The following is a 22,260-nucleotide window of genomic DNA, read 5'->3' on the forward strand; positions in this document are numbered from 1 at the left end:
GCTAGCGCTGTCTTAATAGTGTGTAAAATGATACAAATTCATTCAGTTAATCTTTGTTGTTTTGTCAGGGACATTTTTGGCATGCTTTTAGGAATGAAAATAATTCACTTCATTTTTTAAGATGTGCACTGTAAACAGAAGTTTATTGGCCACAGTTGTGAGCGCTAGGAATTACATGATTCCAATCCTGATTCTTGAGATCACAGTTTTATTTGAAGTCAGTTCAATCATCCAGTTTCACTGCTGTTTGTTGTTGAACCCAGCAGTAGGTATTCAGCCAGCGCATGAAGCTTTCGCCGAGGGCCAACAAGATTTCGGCTTTTCAGAGGACTGCATGCAAGCTTTTTTACCCCCAGAGTCTGTGCATTGATTGAAATCTCTAAATCCTTCACTCTGCCGGAGCCTGGAGCTCTACAGATGGAACAGAACATTCTGCTAAAAATCAGTTTCCCAGCACAATGGTATTGCCCCAAACAGTTGTAGTAATTTTTTAAAACAAACTTGAGTTCATGACTCCTCTTGATGTGGTTTGTTTCAACCACCGTGAACAATGTAGTCGCTCTCAGGTGTTGACAATGGGAGAGACCCCCAAATGGAGGTGGTCTCTTTTCAAATCATGTAACGAACTCTGGTGCTGTCCTCCCGGTGAGAAAGCACAAAGAACAGGAGCAAGAGCCTGTGATTATAATTTCTTCTTTATTGAACACTTTTATTTACTAATATCTAGTTTGGTAATCAGCGCATATTATTATATTTGTTCATTATTGTGACTTAGATGGAGATCCCTACGATACAACAACAAAAAACAGACCACGCTCGGTCACTCAACTGATTGTTCCGAGCATCTAGTAGTAAATAACAACAGGAAGTTTTAATTGCGGTAAGTATGTGTGGCACAGTACTAATCTAATTCAGCAAACAGAGCACCACATATATAATGTGATTCTGTGGCTAACACTGGATCATGTCTGAATATTGCATTTCAGGGCTTTGGTCCAGTAACAGAATACGTCTCTAGATGAGGAAACAACAGTTTGCTCGCCTCCACAGTTCATTATCCTGCAGGCTGCAGGTGGGAGGCACTTTCCAAATGATCTGGAAGGTCAGAATTTTCGAGCTTCCAGTGTTATATTTCTGCTGAAACATGCAAACACAACCTGTAGAAAAACATGCACACGCAACCTGTAGAAAAAGCCACCACACAAAACCATGAGACATGAAGTCATTGCAGTGTTTCCACATCAGCTGTCGATGACTGTAAGAGTATCTCATCAGCTTTCAAGAAACCACATTTGCAGCATAATTTTGACCATGTGACCATGACCACACTACACACAATCATTTACACTCATCAGCAGCACAACCGCTTTCTTCACTCAGAAACAAACATCTCACCGCCTGTCAAACCATGATAAATGACACACACCCTATCTACCAATGCCAAGCGTGATACACCCGAGCAGCTGCGTGATGTATGAATGAACACATGATTACAAGTGTGTATGTGGTGGCTGATGCGTCGTAAATCTTTGGCTGCCTCTCTTTACATACATCTAACCCCTGCTCTTTCCCACCTACAGTCCTCTGCAGTTTCACACTAAATTACACATAAATGAATGCATTTACACACATCTCCCAGATGTAGTTGCTCCATAGACTTGGAGGTGAACATCTCGGATGATCTGCAGATGGTTGGGTCCTGAAGATCTGGAAGAGGTGACGTCTTAGGGGGTATTGATTTTAGAGTCAAAGCCATTATTAAGCTGATTTATTGAGTTCTTTTGAGTGTTTTTCTTTAACTCGGTAGCATTTGTGCCTTTTGCATTTCACAGTACTTTGAGATCTTATGATCATTCAAGATGGTGCAGAACACATCTAGTACTACTTCCCTGTAACCTGGGTAACTATTTCTGAACAGATCTATTCTATTTTCTAATCAAAGGAGGATTTGTGGAGAAGTTGTCTTTAAACAAAATTGACTTTATGATATGGCAGTCAAGACACGGTGAGTGGGGGTTTTATGTCGACTTTCTCTCGAATGTGATTAGATGTCTGGGTTTTATGGATTTATTTTTCAATAATGACTTTCATAGGTTGTTGTAAGACAATATTGACATTGAATGGAATCCAGCCACTCTTGACAAGCACGCACTAATTAAATTATTTGACAAAAAGTTGCAGTTTGTGGAATCAAAATTCAACAAATGAGCATACATGCAATTGGGGAGGTTTGGTGCCTCACATTGCAATTTTCATTCATTAAAGAGGAGTTTCAAGAAGGAGCTGCAGAAAGCTGCATGAACTCAGAACTCCATTTTTGATGCGGTAGTAGTCAGACAATATTTGGTCCAACTAAAGTGAAGCTGCTGAGGTAGAATAAAAAGGTATAATAGCAATTACATCATTGGTCCAGGAGGTAAATGCATCTGACTTCTTAAAAGCATATCCCCTTTGAGTGAACTGACTGCTTACAAATCTTGGTTTGCTTTTTATGGAGCAACGAAAGCCGAACAAACCACACGGAAAAGTCTAGCAAATTAAACTGAACCGTTGTGGTTCAGCGTTGACAAGATGCACCATCGTCTGCCAAACTTTTTGGGAAATATGTTGTCGTCAACATGATTTTGATTTGCATGGATGCATGTAATAATAAACTTTGATTACCTGCAGTCAAATATTGATTTATACAAACGATAATTCTGTCTGTAAGAGAGCTTTCATTTATAATTTGAGGGTTAATTGAGATCTAGTTTCATTGCACATTTGTATGGACATATGAGGAACAATGGTATAAAAACAAGGTCAGGTGCTGCTGGAAAATGTAATGACACAGCATGTAACTAGCCATGAAGGACACTGGAACTCTGGCTGGAGTCTGATTGGTGAAAAAAGCTGCAGACTTAAAGCAGGAAACGACATAGGGCAAGCAAACAGGAAGTGTCCGAGGCGGAGCTGTGATGTTGTTCCAGTGTACTTTTTTCCCATCTGTTACCATTCACTCTCTCGCTGCAGCATGACGCCAAATCCGAGAGAGATGACTTGGGAAGGAAAGGAAGTAAGGAAGTCTGAGATAGGAGGGCATACGGGGTGATTTTACAGGGCATACAATAGGTGCCTATCGTTGATGGATAGTACATACTCAGTTTTTGTGTTGTCAGAGTAAAAATGCTGCTTGGAAACATTGCTTGACACTGGACTACTTTTGTCAAGTGGACAGAAACATGTCTCCAGTGGGACAATGCTGCTACATGTCTATTGGAGGAGTAAGTAGGCATTTATTTGTAGTTCAGTAATCTTACTCCATTCCTGCCACCCAACATCATTTAAAGCCCTTTCGAACATCTTAAAGGGAAAGTTCGGTTTTTTACAACCTGGACCTTATTTCTGGCATTTTTTATGGTTGTATACTCACCCAGAAAGGTTTGGTGTCATTTGGAGTCCTTCGGAAGATATTAGGAGTTTTTTGCGAGCCGCTTCTCCATATAACGGTAGCGCATGGGGCACCGCGGGACACAGACGATGCAGCGTCTAAATAACACATGATTGCCGCGAAACTCTTCATTTCTTTTATGAATCACTAGATCTGCTTCCAGGACCTGTTGTCTACATCCGGGGTTCTCTGTGTAACGAGGAAATCAGTTTGTAAACAAGACCTCTGAACTCATGACGTCATCTCTGTGCGCTCACTCTGTCCTCCGTTCAGTGAGCTCTTCAGCCGTATACTCTGGCTCAAAACGGTAAGGACGTCCATCATATTCAAAGTTGTCGTCCACAACCTCAGAATTTGACAAATATTCAGACATGTTTCAAATAACTAACAGTAAACTAACAGTAGCGAACTCCAGCTGTACACGGAGCTGTGTCTGTGATGCTCGCACAGAGATGACGTCATGAGTTCAGAGGTCTTGTTTACAAACTGATTTCCTCGTTACACAGAGAACCCCGGATGTAGACAACAGGTCCTGGAAGCAGATCTAGTGATTCATAAAAGAAATGAAGAGTTTCGCGGCAATCATGTGTTATTTAGACGCTGCATCGTCTGTGTCCCGCTGTGCCCTCATGCGCTACCGTTATATAGAGAAGCGGCTCGCAAAAAACTCCTAATATCTTCCGAAGGACTCCAAATGACACCAAACCTTTCTGGGTGAGTATACAACCATAAAAAATGCCAGAAATAAGGTCCAGGTTGTAAAAAACCGAACTTTCCCTTTAACAATAACTTGCTGGTACTTCCACCATCTACATCTGCTGGTCTATCCGTACAAACAAGTAACCATGGAGCTGAGTTTCAGTATGTACTAATTTATGTGAGTTAAGTGAGGAGTGGGTTCATACTGTCACTGACGGTATTGTCTCGTTGGTATTCAGCAGCAGGACTCTTAGGAGCCATGACGCACTGAAGTGCAGCAGGCAGTATTAATCAATGTGCCCAGCAATCATCACCCAGTGCAATTCAATCAGTCCTCCCAGAATGTTGCCATTAGGAAGGCAGAGGCAGGCATGTGTCGACATTGTTACGCCTGCATGATTTGTTTGCGCGGCGGCCCATTTGCTGGACGCGGCCGACCCAAAACAAAACCTTTTAGCGAGGCAGAGTGGGAAGGGCAGGCAGATAAGAGAGCCGTTTGAATGTGAGAAATGCCCAGAAACATTTCCGCCACGTTACTTCTGCGCATAAGAGAATTACAGTGGAGTTATCTTTGTCATTTTTCTGTGGAAGTAGCTGAAGAGGAGACAAAAGGTGGCATCACGTTGACAAACAGCCTTTCATTGCAGGCAGAAAAAAATGTCAATTCTCTTTACAAGTGTAGCCAGCTCTTTTTTGAGAAATGGTGACCTCAAAGCGTGTTTCTTAGTTTTCAGAAAAAGAAATGAATAAAACATGAATACATCTTATCACAAAATGTGGTTGTTCAATCTACCAAAGTTGCATGTCTATCTACGCTTTTTAGTCTTTTTATAAAACAGCTGGGAAGAAATATCTACAGATCTGCAGATAAATTGTACAGCACCACTTCACATCAACAGTCATCTCAGTCCACAGAGAACGTAAACAAGTTTACTTAAGCCCAGTTATACAATCATCACAGTCATTTCAATTAATTTATACTTAAAATAATTTTAATTAGGTTTTTATGTGGTCTACACTTAGGGGGACAATGGTAGCTAGTTCAGTTCACACAAGACGGCTATGAAACCCAACAGATGGCATCAAATCTTCACTTTGATCCGACCCTGTGATTGACAGCTTCTCAGTCCCCAGGTTGAATGAAAAGGCTGTTGAAAAGACAAGCTCTTATCTGGCCTCTCAAATAAATAGATCTTTCAAAAGGCGCTTTTCTATTACCCTGAGATTTTCGCAAAACCCAAATATATGGAAAAAGAAAACCTGTAATGGAAAAGGCTCCAAGGCTTCAAAATATCTCCCAAATGTCACAAAAACCTTTTTACACTTTCACAAGGTGGGTTTTTCAGGCATTTTGAGAATCCAGTTTATTGCAAAAGTGTAATGGAAATGCTTTTTGCATTTTTGTCAATCTTCTCCAAAGCAGAGATCTTCTTTTTCATTGTTTTGAAAAAGAATCCTTGAAGATACGGACAGAGAAAAAGAAGAGTTACACTACAGAGAAAAATCACAGTTCAATGGAAACACCGAAATGTAAGTACGTACAATATAAAGTAAGGCATTTCCAAATGCAGGACTCCAGTAGTGCAACACTAGCCTGTAGCGCACACTGGGTTTCATGTGCAGGAAGCCAATATTTGCTGAAATAAAGATTATAGATTTGGAGACATGATAAAAGGTAGGCCACTTGATTCAAATGAGCCACAAAGGTTGTAATGGACTGTAGTAGGGCTGATCGATTAATCGATTTTAAATCGTAATCGCGATTATGTAATTAGAACGATGTTAAAACGTGAAACTCGTAAAATCGATTTTTCACTTTTTTTGTTTTTTTTGTTTTTTTATTTATTTATTTTTTTACCTTGTCTGCACACATATAAAACTTTATATTTTATTATATTTTTTAAAACTTTTTTTCAACTTATTTTACAGAGTTTTGCACTTTATTCATTAATTTTTGGTTTAATAAGAGCAAAGTTTGCCCAATGGAGCAAATGTTCAATAAAAAAACAGCTTATTTGAAATCATTTCTTTGCCTTTTGTCAATTCACAAAATAATCGTAATCGAAAATCGGATTTTGAGAAAAAAAAATCGAGATTTTATTTTTGGGCAAAATCGAACAGCCCTAGACTGTAGTAATTGACAAGTGGCAACAGCAGAAAAAGCTTCATGTGCATGTACTGCTGCAGCCCCACAACAACCTGCTGCGATGGTAGCTGCAGGCTGTGAGTGACTTCACACGGTTGTTTTGATGCATGTAATGCATTTCCAGTCTCTTTTGTGTTGCTGATTTTCGTTGGATGTAGGCGTGGGTAAAAGCCTGCACACTCTAAAAGGTGGTCGCGGTTGATTCTGTAAAAGGCCAGACGTTCACCTCATTTTAGCGAGGTCACAGCCTAGCAACAGTGGGTCTGAGGCATAGCAACAGCAGCTGCAGAGTCAGTCAAGCTACGCAGTAATTAGACTTTCTGACTCAATGCCAGAGGGTACAAACACAGACACACTTCATCACACGAGCATCATGTAGCACATTGCACTTGTTTGTACTGCTGTGTATCAGAATGTGTGTCATTAGAGTAAAAATCGAAAAGGCGCGTGCTTTTTAGGACAGAAAGCATGTGGTTCATCTGAACTGAGTGTTTTATAGAGACTCCATTAGCGTAAAAGATGAAGCCATTTACCTGTGTTTTTTCTCTGCTGCCTCTCTTACCGGCATGCTGCACTGTCCTTCGATGGGAGCGCTGTGTGTGTGTGTGTGTGTGTGTGTGTGTGTTTGTGCGTACATCGCCCACGTGGCAGTTAGCAGCAGTGGTGTAGTCTGTTCTTTTACCTTGAAGTTGTGTGAAATATCACATGAGGTCACTTTTGGATGACTTGTCATCTTGTACAGATACAATAAAGATAAAGGAGGAAATGATCTATGGTTGGAGCTGCAGAGGAGGCTTATTTTATTGTATATTTTCAATTGTTGAGACATTTTTCGGTAGCATTATTTCCATTTTTTAGGTTGTTTTCTTTTTTTGTCACTTTGTGTTTATTAGATTTTCAGTTTTTTTTTTTTTTTTACAACTGCACATTTTTACCAGATCACAAAAATTATCTGTATATTCACCGTGCAACAAACAAACAAATAAAAAAAAAAAGTAGAAAAACAAACATAAACTTGTGGGTTAGGACATTAATAATCTATCCAAAAAAAAAGAAAAGAGGAAGAAAAAAAAAGAGGTCCGCATCCTTATGCTTTCTGTAGAAAAAATGTCCACTTTTGCCATCTCTTCTCAGATAGCCCTTCCCTCAGACTCAGGATATGGGTCAGTCTTTCCATCGTCCATATTTCTTTAATAATATCCAGCCACTGTTTAAAAGTAGGCTCTAGTGATGGTTTTCCTAGCAGCTGTAAGGAGCGTCTTAACCAACCAGTGATCCTCTGCCTGCACTACCGTTGCAATATTACACAAGTATAAGATAGTACATGTTAATGGAATCTCATATCCAAGTACCTTTGTCAAAACTGAATGTACATCTTTCCAGAAAAATTTCAATTTTTCACAGTTCTTTTAGGTTGTTTTCAAACATTTGTTACTAATTACGTTGTAAGATTTCTTTTTTCTCAGTTGTCTGTTAATAAATGTTTTCACTCAAGCCGTGTGACCAGGGTTGGTACTGTCATTGGCAAGATGAGATGGGCGGAGTATCACTTTTCCATGACAACCAGCCTGAACAACAACTGTTTTTTGACACTGGCGTGAACATTTTAATTTCTAAATTGTTTATTTGTGGCACTCAGGCAGATTATATGGTTTGTAAATGAAACACTACTGCGACTGGAAATCGTTTTGTCCATGACTGCTGGCGAGATGTTCTTTTGCCATGTTTATGTGCACCTTCACATCCCACAAAGCGCTGCCCAGCAGACGAGGGCAGCCTCTTTACATCAAACATGTGGAGTTCACCCCACTGTTGGGTTGGATTGAGGTTGTGAAGCTTTTACACCACAAACTAACGGCATTAGTTTTCTGATACCCATACAAGACTAGCCACCTCTGTGCTGCACAGAGTTAATCTTTGCTGGTAAACCAGACAATGGTAGAACTTGGCTACAAATATTCGCTGAACATCTGCTGAAGCTCTGGATCCTAGAAAATGGTATTTGTTGTAGCCCTACATAAATGTTCTTCCTCATCGCAAAAATCGGTCCATCACCACATTCCCACATGCAGGAGATAAAAGTGACTATGACCTGCCTTCGACGGATCTCTGATTTTCTGGGGTATAAACACAAGGGAGTATCCTGAATGTCAGGAACCCACATCTTCACAAGATGACCAGCTTTATTCACTTGATGACCGGAGCAAGCAGTCCTAAGATTTGGTGCTAAACTGGTGTGACAATAAACTGGTTGAACAAGTGTTGTAACAACACTTAGTTGGGGGAAATGGCTTTTACCCAAATCGTGGTGGGGATTGAATTACATCAAGAGGAGTGTACTTATTTTGAGAATATGATGCAGCTAGAGAAATAAAACTAGAGGACGTGGAGTGTTGGTGCTGATTAGAGATGCAGTAATGGCCAGATGGAAAGGAGAAGAGTGACAAAAACTGGAGAGATGACAGGAAGAAGAATGTATTTGGATCTAACGGGCCTAATTTTATTTGTGATTTACTGAAAACCTACTTGAACAACCTTTTTTGTGACATTAACGATCACATTGAGGGAATGATTACAAGGAGAATGGCGGTTTGAGTGTGTGACAGGGCGTAACCTCTGGATGGCAGCGTGACTGATGCTGGTGGGTGCAAATCATCACTGTTCATGAACACATGCCCTTTTTCCCTTTTACATTCTGCTCATGTTTCACACTTTCACAGTAGACATACAGGAGAGGGGGGGTGCTGATACGGAGAGGGATACAATGAGGAGGGGGAGAGTGGAGAGGAGTGCTGGGAAGCAGAGAAAGGGAGGGACAGAGATGCTGTGGGTGAGTGGAGGCGCTCATTAATTTGAATTTAGAGGATGGGAAGAGAGCAGTGCGAACGAAGCAGCCAGCTATTGCAGGACGAGTGATGACAGGGTGATGGTGAAGAAAGGGATGGTTGAGCGGACAAAAGAAAGGGGGATCTGAAAAGGAGGGAGTTGGGCAGTAGAGTGGCATCATCCCTGTGCATCTACTGATCTGCACCAACCAGGTGGTTTGTGTGGTGGAGCCGCAGGGGAAGAAACGGTCAGGGAAAAAAAGAGGAAAAAGGGAAAAAGAGAAGACTGCTTTTCCTACTGCCAGTGTGAGGACTGTGTGCTCCAGCTGAGCGACACAACACAGGCATCACACGCAGGATGAGCACATTCAATTGGAGCCTGTGCTGCCACCGAACATCCACTGCTACTTTCACTCACTGCCAGGAGTTAAGTTGAGGGCTCGGCTGTGTCATGTGGATCTGAGGGGAGCGCTGAAAGCAGGTGAAGCTTCATACCCTGTTTTTGTGTTTGCTGCCGCCGTACGTCCGTGTTCAGAGACTGGTGCTATCAGCTGGTCATCAGCCTGTTTTGAAATCTGGATGAAAAACTGTTACTGAAGTCCTGGAGCAGCAGACACCAAACCAGCAGCAAGGACCACATTCTGGGACAGAAACATCCTTCTTTGCTCTTTGCCTTTTTTTTTAATAACCCAAGATTCCCCGCCAACAAGCCTTGGAGTCATGCTGTGTGTCAGGAGACAAGTCCCCAGGTGGAGCTGAGGAGGTATGAGGTTGTGGGGGGTGAGAGCTGCCACGGCCATGTGGCACCTCCGACAGCCTCCTCTCACACCTCCCTTTGAGAATGCAGGTTTTCCAGATAGTTAAGGAGCTTGTGTCGCCGTCGAGACACAGGACAGCAGCCAGATTTGGAGGTGTGTATATTCTTTTATCCACTATTTTAACTGCAACAAAACTAGGGATGGGCGGTATGGACTAAAAAATGTATCACGATAATTTCTGGCATTTATCCCTATAACGATAAAAATGACGATAAAAAAAATACCAATTCAACTCCATCTTTTCAACTATAAATCTATCTCGCTCTCAGATCCACCATGTTTGTTACACAAAAACGTCAACGGGAATTTTTCTTTCTTTCTTTCTTTCTTTCTTTCTTTCTTTCTTTCTTTCTTTCTTTCTTTCTTTCTTTCTTTCTTTCTTTCTTTCTTTCTTTCTTTCTTTCTTTCTTTCTTTCTTTCTTTCTTTCTTTCTTTCTTTCTTTCTTTCTTTCTTTCAGGCTAATTTCCCTTCCTTCCTTCTTTCCTCCTGCTCTCTCCTTCCTTCCTTCCTTCCTTCCTTCCTTCCTTCCTTCCTTCCTTCCTTCCTTCCTTCCTTCCTTCCTTCCTTCCTTCCTTCTTTCCTCCTGCTCTCTCCTTCCTTCCTTCCTTCCTTCTTTTTTCCCTTCCTTCCTTCTTTCCTCCTGCTCTCTCCTTCCTTCCTTCCTTCCTTCTTTTTTCCCTTCCTTCCTTCTTTCCTCCTGCTCTCTCCTTCCTTCCTTCCTTCCTTCCTTCCTTCACGTACGTTGTGCGTGGATTTAACACAGAACCATAAATCAGCCTTACACAAAAACGTCATCAACGGGAATTTATCGTTTTTACCGCGAGATGACAAATTCTTATCGTGAGGAATTTTTTTGACGGTATATCGTGAACGGTAAAATATCGCCCATTCCTAAACACAACTATCAATGTATGTTTTTCTGTAGAGGGAGACAACCTACACTGCACATACTTGTCTCATAGCTGCTAAATCATTGATTCATAGATACAAAATCTACAAGTACTGTATGTCTGGGGGAAGGTGTGACGAGCTCCTTGGAAGGATAGACTAATATGAGGCGTGTATGAAAACTGAGGATCAGGTCATCATTTTACCCCATTTGAAACAAATAACTATAGGATCAACTCAATTTTACGGTGAATGTATCAGCCCCCGGTGGTAGCTGACCTGCAGTGTTCACGGTATCGATACACGTTGACTGAAGTTGCATACGTTATTATGGTTACAATCTGTCAGGATTCAGTTTTGTGAAGTTAATGCTTTTAGTGGTATGTTATAAAGAAAGTTAACATCTAAACAGATATTTATTGGGCCAATGTGCCAATGGTGGATTTTCCTACGTCCATTTCACAGCAAGAGATTCTGTGTTGGAGATGCTCCGCAACAGCTGGATGTGTGTCGGATCTGCATCTCCTGACATCATAGCTAAAACTATTTCCCTCTGCAGTAGTAAAATCAAGGTCTGAACAAGGCCCAATATTCCCAAACTGCTCATCTCCAATCAAAAGGGAACAGTCCGCCACTTTCCCATAGATGACCATGATGTCAGATTTTATAAGCACCGGCTGGACTCTTAAATTTTCAGGTCATGTTGCTCACTTTTTTTTTAAATATCTGGTTGTGCAAAGCAGTATAAACCAAATATTGGTTCAACTTTAATTCCTTTAGCTCTAAGAATATAGGCTGATCAGAATAAGGCCGATCAGTCCTGGAAAATACAAAGTTTTTAAATCAAGATTTGCTTCATATGTTGAAAGTGACGCTGCACAAGTTAATTGTTTTGGAGTGAATGCCGTTGTGGATAAGGTTAAACTTTTAGCTGTGTCATGTGTCATTTGTTAGAATGGGAGGGATGTTCCCCTGGAGCTATCCCTGTAATAGCTTTGTTGTTGTGGGACATGAGTGTACACTTGTGTGTGTCTTGCAAAGGCATTTCTCGGGTGTGCAATGAATAATGAAGTGTGCTGCTCGGGGAAATGGAATCGCTGTGATCTTTAACCCCTTGTCTTGTCTTCTGATTGGATCACTCTTTATGTGATCCACCATCTCCGCTATCGCCAGAAAAGAAGCGTTTATATTGTTGCAGCTGCACGTTTTTACTCACACAAGTAGGCATCAGCTTGCTGACTTCTTGCTTTAGTGCTCTTTAAATAAAAACAGAACCTCATTATTGCCACAGGGGGAATTAGCATAAATCTAATGAGGAGATGACAGGCAGGTCTCGCCTGAAATCTGTGGTAATTTTCAACATTGATGATTATTTATGATGACAATTTCTGAGCACTTGGATTTCATTAATTCATATTTCTATGTCTGCGTGCTAATTTGGCTTGAATGTCTCTGTGAAAATGGATTTTCAACTGCTACCTTTCATCCAGACTGATTTATCAGAAAATGCTTTATTCTCGTAGAAAAAACGAGGCGAGTCCCTTGGCTTCATAAAGCAGACCATTACCTCCAGTTCCGAATCCCAGCACTCTGAAGTGCTCTGCGGTACAGACCCACGTATATTACCTCCTTCGTAAATGAGAGGAATTCATTTTAATAGCTTTTACGCAGGTAGGGAAAGCCTCCTGCCATCTGGCTTTTATAGCAGCTTTAATTTATAAACTGCTGGCCTCGCCGTGGTACTACGTTTTGTGTGTGCGTTGGTGGTCCACACAGCTTTGCAGACGCTACCTGTTGCAGCCTTCTGTTGTTACTCATTGATCTGAAAGAACCTCTTTGTGACGGAGAGTGCAAAGACAATTACATTTTTTAAAGATGATTAAAGTTGTCAAGACCAGTCATTAGGATGCTTCCCACCCAGTTGTTCAGTAAATTTAGTCGTTTTAAATTTTTTTCCAATTTATTTTACATCTAAACTGTGTATCAACCCCTCTTTCGGTTAGAGTGTGTAAACAAGGCTGTGGAGTGTTGGCTGAAGTTGTTGTGATCTTGTGGCTCATCTGCTCTTGCTGATGCGCTTGTAAAAAGTAATTTAGCTGGATATTTTTAGCAGAAAATAGTTCCTGTGTCTGTAAATGCTGACTTGGATACCACTTTACGGCTGAAACATGTTGCAGACGTGTCCAGCTCCAGTGGATTTACGCTTCACAGCTTCACATAACATGACAATTATACTTGTGCAGTGTTGTGTTTGCACCACCCTGTTATCACATCGTCACACACTAGTTGGGGGTGTGGGTTCTTGTTTGCACCCTCCAGGTCGCAGTGCTGATCTTCCTTTTGTTTGTACCTTCATGAACCTCAGACACAACAACCGAAACAGTTAAACTCATGTCGGTGGAGCTGATAATCAGCAGTAAAGCAGAAAGGTAGTAGAAAAGGAGTACCAGGAATTGAAATGCTAACAGCTGGACCAGTTGTCGACCGGTTATATAGGCCCTGTTCAAACCCTGCGTTGAAATGCATCCTAAGAAATCAGATTCCAGGTGCCCAGCGCATGTGTTGATGTGTAGTATTAACATGTGTCTCTAATGCGTCTTGAATCATCGGATCTGACCATCTCAATATACATGCAAATGAAAACTGATGTTTTTTTCACTTGCAAACATCAACTAATTTGGTGCCAAGTTATTTTGGTGTACCTTTCAGAGGGAAAAAAAGCCAGAAACAACAAACAAAAAGGAGCAAGACAAAGAAAGACAAAGAAAGTCCACTCAAAAGTTTTTATTCCTCCCCAAAACTCACCACAAACATGAGGACTTTATTGCAGTCATTCATGCGCTAAATCAAATGAGTCATGGCCTAACCCTAGTGACATTGGTTTAGTAGGTGGTCTCTGAATCCATCCTAGGACACTATCATGTTCAAACTAAATGGAGAATGTGGACATATGCCTTCTTCAAATATGTCCTGAGTGACTGGAGTGGAATGTGTTCAGACCTCGCATTAGCATTGGGCGCCTGTGATTGGATTTCCTTGGACGCATTTTAATGCAAGGTCTGAAAAGAGTCCTTGTAAATTTCTCAGGAGTTGCTGGTGAGGCTGTGGTGTAGGGTTCCCAACCATGGTTTCAGTTCAACACAGTAGCATAAGCTAGCCATTAAGACTTAAAATGCATGGCAACAGTTCTTTAAATGCTGCAGTTTCATCATATCATTTTTAAATGACTGAAAATGTGTGGCTCTGTTCCTCTTCCGCTTTCCAGTTCAACTCTGCAACTATCATTTAGTGTTCAACTTCTGCAGAGGGCCGCAACAAGGAGTGCTATACTTTTGATGCACCCATCTTTGCTGCATCTGCATTGGAAAAATTCCCATAAGCCTTCACCTTGACATCAACAGGTACAAATGTGCTGCCATAAATCAAGTATAACCCAATGAGCACACTTAGAAAACAACCTTTTAAATCACACACAGTTAGGCTTGTAGCTTGGGTTCGTAAATCATTGTTGTGATTTTTGGCCAGAGGACAAAATCATATTAATCTTCAAGTGTTATGAGACTTCAGGAAAATAACATGTTAACTATTTTTGAACAGAAATGTTGTCAGTGCCATTGCTTCCTTTTTATTAAATTGGAAATTCCTCATCTGATTGTTTATGGGATTTAACTTTGGGGTCTATTTTGTCAATCCCAGGAAAATTTAGACTGGCTTTGAAAGCCAACAAATTTGTTATAGGAACATTTGGAACTATTCTCACTTGGCATTTGGCTCCCGTCTTTTATCTCCATCCATCTGCCCTGCTGATGAGTTGGAATGATGCAGGCATCCAACAGATACAAGACGAGCCCACGTGCATGAAATCACACGCTCGCTGCAGTGCCTTGAAGGTGTTGCGCCAATGGCTGGCTGCACGGTGCGAGCAGATGTTGTCGAGATCTCGCGCTGAGTAATGTGATAACATATTTGCTGGTATTTTAATCAGTTCACTTGCAGCTTTGCAGTGCATTTGCTGCAAATTGTGATTCAAATCACAACAATGAATCTCATTAAGTTATACCTTACCCAGTACAACATTACAACCAGAGAAGCCCCGTCTCATGTTGTACCCTTGTGACTGATTAAACGGAGCAGTTTGCGCTGCAATATACAGTCATCGTAATTAGAGTTCATCAGGCAGTCGGCGTTTCTATTGTTTGGGTTTTTTCTTCCCAGCAGTCATTTTAACAAATCGCTGCAGAAAAAAACCTGCATTAATCATGGCCAAATTCTCTCAACACAGGATGGCACAACATAACCCTAGTTGGTAGTTAAGATCACATCCTAGTCACATCTCAGTGATTATGGCACCGTTGTATTATAATTCACAAATTAAAACAAAGCAGCATGATGCGGCAAGTACACACTGGTGCCAACACGATGAAAAATAACAAATGAAACGAAACCAAATTCTGCTGAAAAGTTTTCCTATTTTGAAAACTTGAAAGCTGGATTTCTGTGTGTCTTACAGCTGAGATATAAGTAATAAATATTTTCATTTTCATAACGGATGCATGGATTCCTTTTTATCCCTCCCAAGACTGGAGGGACTGTTGAAGTGTCATGAATGTTGTGGGTGTGGATGACAGTAGATCTGATTGTGTGTGTAGGTGTAAAAATATGTTCAGAATCAGAGCTTGCATCTCAATTTGAACTTGTCCAAGGGCGTGTCTGATGATAATAAATGGTACAGCACATGACTATCGAGTGCAGTCTCGTTTCTGAACAGTCGCTGGGCTGGCTTACTGTGACCCTTGCTCTGGAGATGAACTGTCATTCTGTTCAACGGAAGCCCTCAATTACTTCTGTTTGTCGTTTCACTGTAGTAGAAGTATTCATTACCTCAATATGTTGGAATTTACCTCCTGTATCCACGTTTGTGTGATTCATTCACACAGAACCAAGTCATGTTTAGGCATAATTTTGCAGTTCTCTCAGGATATGAGTGAAGTCAGTAAAACACAAGCTGGTAAGCTTGGAGATACTGCAGAATGTTTTAAATAATGCTTTCAAAGCACATAGTTTTATTTTCTGCTGCAGCCTTTATTAATTTCAACTCCAGATAAACAAAAAAATTGGCATGAAACAAAAATGCTCCAAACCACTGAGGCGCCACTTCATGTAGGAAATGAGCCCATCGTTGTTTCAGTGTGGATGTAGCTCCCTCTTGTAGATAATGACAGAAGAAATTAAATTTCTCGTTAGTATTGAGTTAATATGCAGGGATGCAAACTTGTTGCTTTTTGGGGAATGTCTCTTTCTTCACATCAGTGTGGATGGATGCGGATGATGGATGGGTGGATGATGAATGTTCTTAATGAATCCTGCAGCACATTTTTGTCCCTCTCACTCAAGTGAGTTGTGAAACGCTGGAGTGAATACCAGCGATGTCAGTAGAACTGAGTGGGAACTTGCCACACATTTGCAGTTCACTTCAGACTTCACAGCGGGAGATTCTCCATGGCTGAAAATAGTCTGGATGGGTGTCTAGATGAAGCATCCAGGACGTGGAATGTAATGGAAAAGCAAACTGTAGATTTTTGTATCATTCAGATGGCACTGAAAAGATGATGCATTTACAGACTTGTGAAAGAAAAAATAATAATTTACTGAAAAAGGAACCCTGGAAAACACTTGGTGATGATTTTCTACTGTTGACAACACGGGTATTAAAAACATTGATGTACACCTGAGCTCAAAATACAAAAGGCCAAGCGGAAAACACTCCACGTCTGCATTATGAGATCTTTTTGTGATCCGTTTCATGACACTGGAAGACCTCCTGCAAGCCAAACCCACATTTGGACGTCTGATCTCGGCTTCATGTCCATGTCAAGTCTGACCGCTCAGTTTTCATTGCAATTATATATCTGTTTTTATTTTAAAAGTACAAGTGTGGATCTAAAAACTGTAGTAGCAAAAGTCCTGACCTGGTTACTCCACAAACTGTTTAGTTTTTTCTGCCTACGGTGCTATCATGTGTCCACATTGTGAGCTTCTAGGATGCCGCTGTGGGAAAACTTGTGGCTTCTGTTTCAGTGAAGCATAAAGGTAGCTGAGACTGTTCACCATCTTCACCGCATGAATTATTAACTACAGATTATTTTGCTTGTGTGCAGTTTTTGTTCTAACCTGCTCACAGTGAAACTTTAATCCTCCACCTCTTAAAGATATCAATGACTTAATATTGCAGGCTACACAACCCAATAAACATGGACTTGGATATGCACATACACACTTATTGTCTTGACACACAGCGGCCACCACCTCATCCTGAAGCCATGTGGCAAGTGTTTTGTATATATAAGATTTAGATATATTTATATTGTCACTTCCTGTGATCGGGTCAAGATCAAACCCTGCAGGGCCTTGCCTTCTGTGAATGTGACGTGTCTTCTGGGAGGTTCTGCGGTCTCACTGAACGTTGTCAGGATTTTCCTGCAGCAGCACTTATCTTCGCAGGAGGAGGGCAGTTTGGATTCCTAACAAACCTAAAGCAAAGCTCTGCTGCTGCTGCGTCGGCTGTACTGCAGCCTCTAGCTGGTCAGCACCATTCACACCTCAGTGTCTCGCTGCATTATTCAACCAGTCCGATAGTCTTTCTTTCCTTTTTCCATTCCATTTCTTTCCTGCTGGGAAGTGAGTCAGACGGGAAAATGCAGCAGTCACCTAATGAAATACCTTTTTGCATACTGACTTGTGAATCATCCATAGACATGGCAAGTGTGCATTAATGTTGGGACAGGATAGCAGCCGGCTAATTGCCTATCTGTCCTCCTTAAAGGGCAAAGCTTCTGCACCCCCTCATACGGCTACTGTCACCTTGCATGGCAGAACAGAGTTTATTCTTAAAAAGCTGTTTCCTCCTGTGGCCTTGTCTGAACATTTTCTGAGCTCGTTTTTACTGCTTGTGTCAGCTTTAGCAAACTGTATTGATTCCTGCTTGCTGCTTCACATCTCAACTCATTAAATTATGTATCAAATGACTGTGTAGCCCATTAAACATTACTGAGATTCAGTTGATGTTTTGGAAGTGTGCTAATATAATGGAGCTCTTCCACCGACTGCAGCTAGCTCTCTGCAAACAAAACCTCTGCAACAGAAGCACTTTCAGTCGACTTTAAAATCAGCACGTGAACAAGACTGTTTAAACCAATCAGCCGCAGCATTACAACTACCTTCCTCGTGTTCATTTTACGTCTGTACTGCCGATTATAAATCTTCCACACATTCTCTATGGGGTGCAGGTCAGTACTTGTTCTATCTTCGTTCTCCTCTTCTTGTCCAACAGCACCGACACAACTCCAGACTTGTTTTTTTATGAGTTGTTGCTGGTAAGGAAACCAATTAATCTGACCACAATGCACACCGTCATTGTGTTTTGATAAATTCCAGATGTTTTCCAAGCCCAGGGAGTACTTTTTTGTTCAAGCTTAATATGATGGTTCTTAATTGGGCAATGAAGTTTCCACCTTTGCCCTTTTATGGCCTGATTCAAGCAAATTTACTTGATTTGATGCGCTGCTGAAGGATGGACCTGCAAAACTCTCACATCCCTCAGAGTTGTCAGGGTGTGAAATTGTGAAAGTGTGAAAACGATTGAGACCAAATTGTTTTTGTTGAACCAGGCTTTAAGTTTGTTTATTTCTGCTCTAAAAGTTGGATATTCAAACATAGGAGATTGACTCGCTTTTTTTGAGCCGGCCTCTAGTGGACAGTCGAGGAGCTGCAATGAATCTTAGCTCCGCATAAGACTCAAATACTCCTTTTCCAACAAACCAGTTCCAAAGCTGGTTCTGGGCCAGTACTGGTGTTGGTTCACAACTCGCCAACTAGCCATTAAGATTAAAAGAAAACTCCCCATCAGGCCTCTACATTGGTGTAATACGCCAACAAGCCCGGAACCTACTCCTTGGTCCATCTATCGTTTTTATTTTGTAACCCCAGTACTTGAGTAAGAGTACAAATACTACTGGTCAAAATTTACTCCGTTACAAGTAAAAGTAGCTCAGTCAAAATATTACTCGAGTAAGAGTAGAAAAGTACTTGCTTTTAAAGGTACTTAAGTATCCAAAAGTAAATGCTTTTAAATTTACTTTAAGTAAAAGTAAGAGTAATAGTAAGAATACATTTCAAAGCAGAGAGGTAGTTCTGCTTCGGCAGACACAATAAACATTTGAAAATAAATGTCTGTGGTTTGTCTGTGCCCTCGTTTTTTACTCGGTCGAACTCAAACATTGAGTTAAGATACGGCCAAGGATTTTGTGAAAGTCCCTGCTCCGAGTCCGGCTCATTATCAGACTCAGACGACTCAGCGGATTGTCTTTCTTCTCCTAGCCATTTTTTGCGGCTCTGTCTTGACAAACGCAGGCTACTTTGGCGGTATCGTTTTGAGGAGGCTTGACGTATTTCCGCTTTACGTACATCCCAGTGGAGAGCGTGCACTGTGATAGGTCTCCTCCTTTGACAAAAACAGCTTGTGTCCAATAGGATTTTAGGGAAGAAGAAAAAAGAGCAGACCTGAAAGTAACGAGTACTTTTCAGCCTTCCTAGAAATTTACTTGAGTAAAAGTAAAAATATTTGTCTTGGAAATGTATTCAAGTAAGAGTAATAAGTACCAAAGAAATCGAATACTCAAGTAAAGTACAAATCCTCTGGATATGTACTTAAGTACAGTACTCAAGTAAATTTACTCCGTTACTGTCCACCACTGGTAATCTACAACTTCATCAAAAGTACTCGCAGCAAAATGTTTCTGGTCCAATAGTTTCAAATGATTTATCTTCAAGTGAGAGTGCTGAGATTACGAGGGTCTAATTAGGAGATTAGACCCTCCACCAGGGAGAAAAATCATGAGGAAAAATATGTTTAATGAGACATAGAGCTTAAGTTATTTAAAAATCCACAGGACATAAAACACACATTAGTTGAACTTGTATTCTTGTTAGTCCTCAGGTGTAATCGCTGCCTGTTTTTTAAAAGAGCTGTTAATGTGCAGAGTTGTTTTTCTGGTGCCATCCGCCCTGACTTGTCCCATCCTGTTAATGACAAACAGGTAACTGCCATGATGGCTGGCGTGGTTCCAGTAGGATGTGCAGATACCAGCTTTGTCGGATCAGGCTGGTCTCTGGGCTGAATTTAACAGATTTGTTTGCAGATTTTCAAAGTCAAGTGCACAGCTGTGTCATGTGTGCATGGGTGTTTGTGTCTGGCCGTGGCACCGAAAACCAAAGATGCTGGAGATTAAACACATTTACTGCCCGCATCCAGATCTTTTTCACAGCTATACAATTCGAGTCCTTTCTTTGTTCAGAAATGTGCGGTCAGGTTTCACTTCTCCTTCCCTGTTTGTGATCAGGGAACCACACGGCTTTGATTTCCAGAGGCTGTGTGAACACTTCAAACCACAGAAGCACATTTATCATCTGCACATGTTGACTGTGGGAGCAGGAAAGCTAATTAAGTCAGCTCGGTAGGATACAGGCTTTTAAATGGGCCCCAGTCTGCTGTTTATATGGGGTTTAAATATTGGGGTCAGTCATTCTGAGAGGATAATAATACCTGCTGTAGAAACCTCAGATATCGCTCCAAGTTTAGTACTGGTGTATGGCAGTAGCAGTGTGTGTAGGTGTGTGTGCAGGCTGTTTTCATGTCAGAGGAAAAAAAGGAACTGAGTTTAAACTCTCTAAACAGTGAGGAAGTTACACTTGGGGCCCCAGAGGAACAGTGACTGGATTCACTTTCTGTGACGTCTGTCAGACCTTCACACCTCCCAATCTACTAAAGAGAACATGTTTAACTCTTAAACCAAAAATGCATCTTAGTGTTTGAGGAGCAAATAATCTAGCTGTTGTAATGAAAATGTTCCTCTGTCAGCTGTGTTGTTTTGATAATGAAATGTGTTGTTGATGAGACGGTATCTGACAGCATTATGCTTTTTTTTGTGAACTTTTTAAAATTCCCTGTTGGCATCATGTTGGAGCAGCTGACTTTGTGGCATGAAACCATCCAAATGAAATCAGCCAGAGAAAATATGTGCGCCTTGGCACTCAAAGACGTCAGCCTTCACAATCACCTCCGAGAGATAGACTTCCAGAAAATGGAGATGACTGCTGAAAGCAGTAAACCCCCGCCCTGTTTCTCTTTTTGACGTGACCCTGCAGCTTCGGAGGCGATAACAGCACTTGAGCTTCTCCGCTCGTCCTTCGCTTACACAGATATTTCCTGTTGCGATGCAGCAGTGATAAAGACAACATGACGAGATTACTTTTTTTCCCTTCTTGTCAACTTTCTCCCCCTGTTGCTCATTCCCGTCCTCCCGACTCCACCCAGCCTCCCTCTTGTATTTGATAGACCACATCACAAGACGCTTCATCGCGTCCATTTCATAATGAAGTTTTAATGGAGGCTGTTTATCATGAAACTATCATCAACTCCCCCCTCTCTCTTTTCCTCCCATCATTCCTCCTCTTGAAAGAAGTTTGAGTGGAACACCACTCTTGCTGAAGATGAGCACTTCTTGAATGCATTTCTTTTTTCTTCTAGTGACATGACAGAAAGCATCTCTAAAACTCTTCTCTGTTGCCTGCAAACAGCCGTTCCCTCTGTCCCTTCTGTCTCCTCGTCTGGGATGTGCTGAATGGAGCTTGTTGTCATTTTGTATGGGAGGGGAATGTTGTGAGTGGGAATGACTCGCTCCTGAAGTCAGATTTCTTTCTCTCCGTCTGCACCGGGGCTCCTGCAACAAACGGGAGCATTGTGACAGCAGCTTCTCTGATCTCACTTCTCTCTCGCCGTGCTCATGTTTCCTCCCTTTGTGCCGCTGCGGAGCCGTGCGTCGTAGCAGTGACGGGATGAGGTAGCTCAGGTTGTCTTTTAATGTTACTGCCCTGGGCTGAACTGTGACCGATGCGGACCAAGGCTCGCCTGGAGGACCCAGTGGATGGCTGGAAAAGAGGTGAAAGCCGAGATGCTTCAGTCCCAGTGCAGATTTACTGTTTTACTTTTGCAAAACAAGTGATGCAGTTTGTTTGTTTACTTAATACTCTGGTATGTGATGGGAAGGTCTTGCTTGGCTTTAAATGGTTTGTATGTGCACTGCTTTTAAACTGGGTTTTTTGTGTATATTTCTGTTAGATCTGTTTCACATCTGCATTGATACTTTTTAAGGCATCGTGTGTAGATTCAAAATTAACTTTAAGGCTACGAAGATAAGTAAACTAAGCTTATCTGACCAGTACAGTAAGTGCATCATGATCACATAACGATAAGTCACTAGGAAGTATGTAGTCGCTGTGTCGGTCTCTGAGTGTTGAATACACAAAAATAGCAATTAGTGAAGCCTGTCAGCTAAACATAACCTGAAGTGGAGCAACAACCATATGTAATTTAGCTAAAAATGACAAGATACAAA

General features: G+C 41.4%; 1 protein-coding gene across 4 annotated transcripts in view; it reads left to right on the forward strand.

Annotated features, from left to right (window-relative positions):
* Positions 1 to 22,260, forward strand: part of usp6nl (USP6 N-terminal like) — a 91,827-nt gene that overhangs the window by 27,021 nt on the left and 42,546 nt on the right. Inside the window, exon 1 of one of the 4 annotated variants that reach the window (XM_061714164.1) lies at positions 9,662 to 10,011. The exons of 2 other annotated variants lie outside the window; for them this stretch is intronic. In XM_061714164.1, the coding sequence (XP_061570148.1) occupies positions 9,942 to 10,011 (70 nt within the window). In that variant the 5' untranslated portion in view covers positions 9,662 to 9,941. Of the gene's footprint in view, positions 1 to 9,661; positions 10,012 to 21,573; positions 21,805 to 22,260 lie in introns of those variants that run through there. One more of the 4 variants, XM_061714165.1, reaches the window with a different exon arrangement.

The sequence above is a fragment of the Cololabis saira genome, chromosome 23, assembly GCF_033807715.1.
Source record: "Cololabis saira isolate AMF1-May2022 chromosome 23, fColSai1.1, whole genome shotgun sequence".
Lineage (NCBI taxonomy): Eukaryota > Metazoa > Chordata > Actinopteri > Beloniformes > Belonidae > Cololabis > Cololabis saira.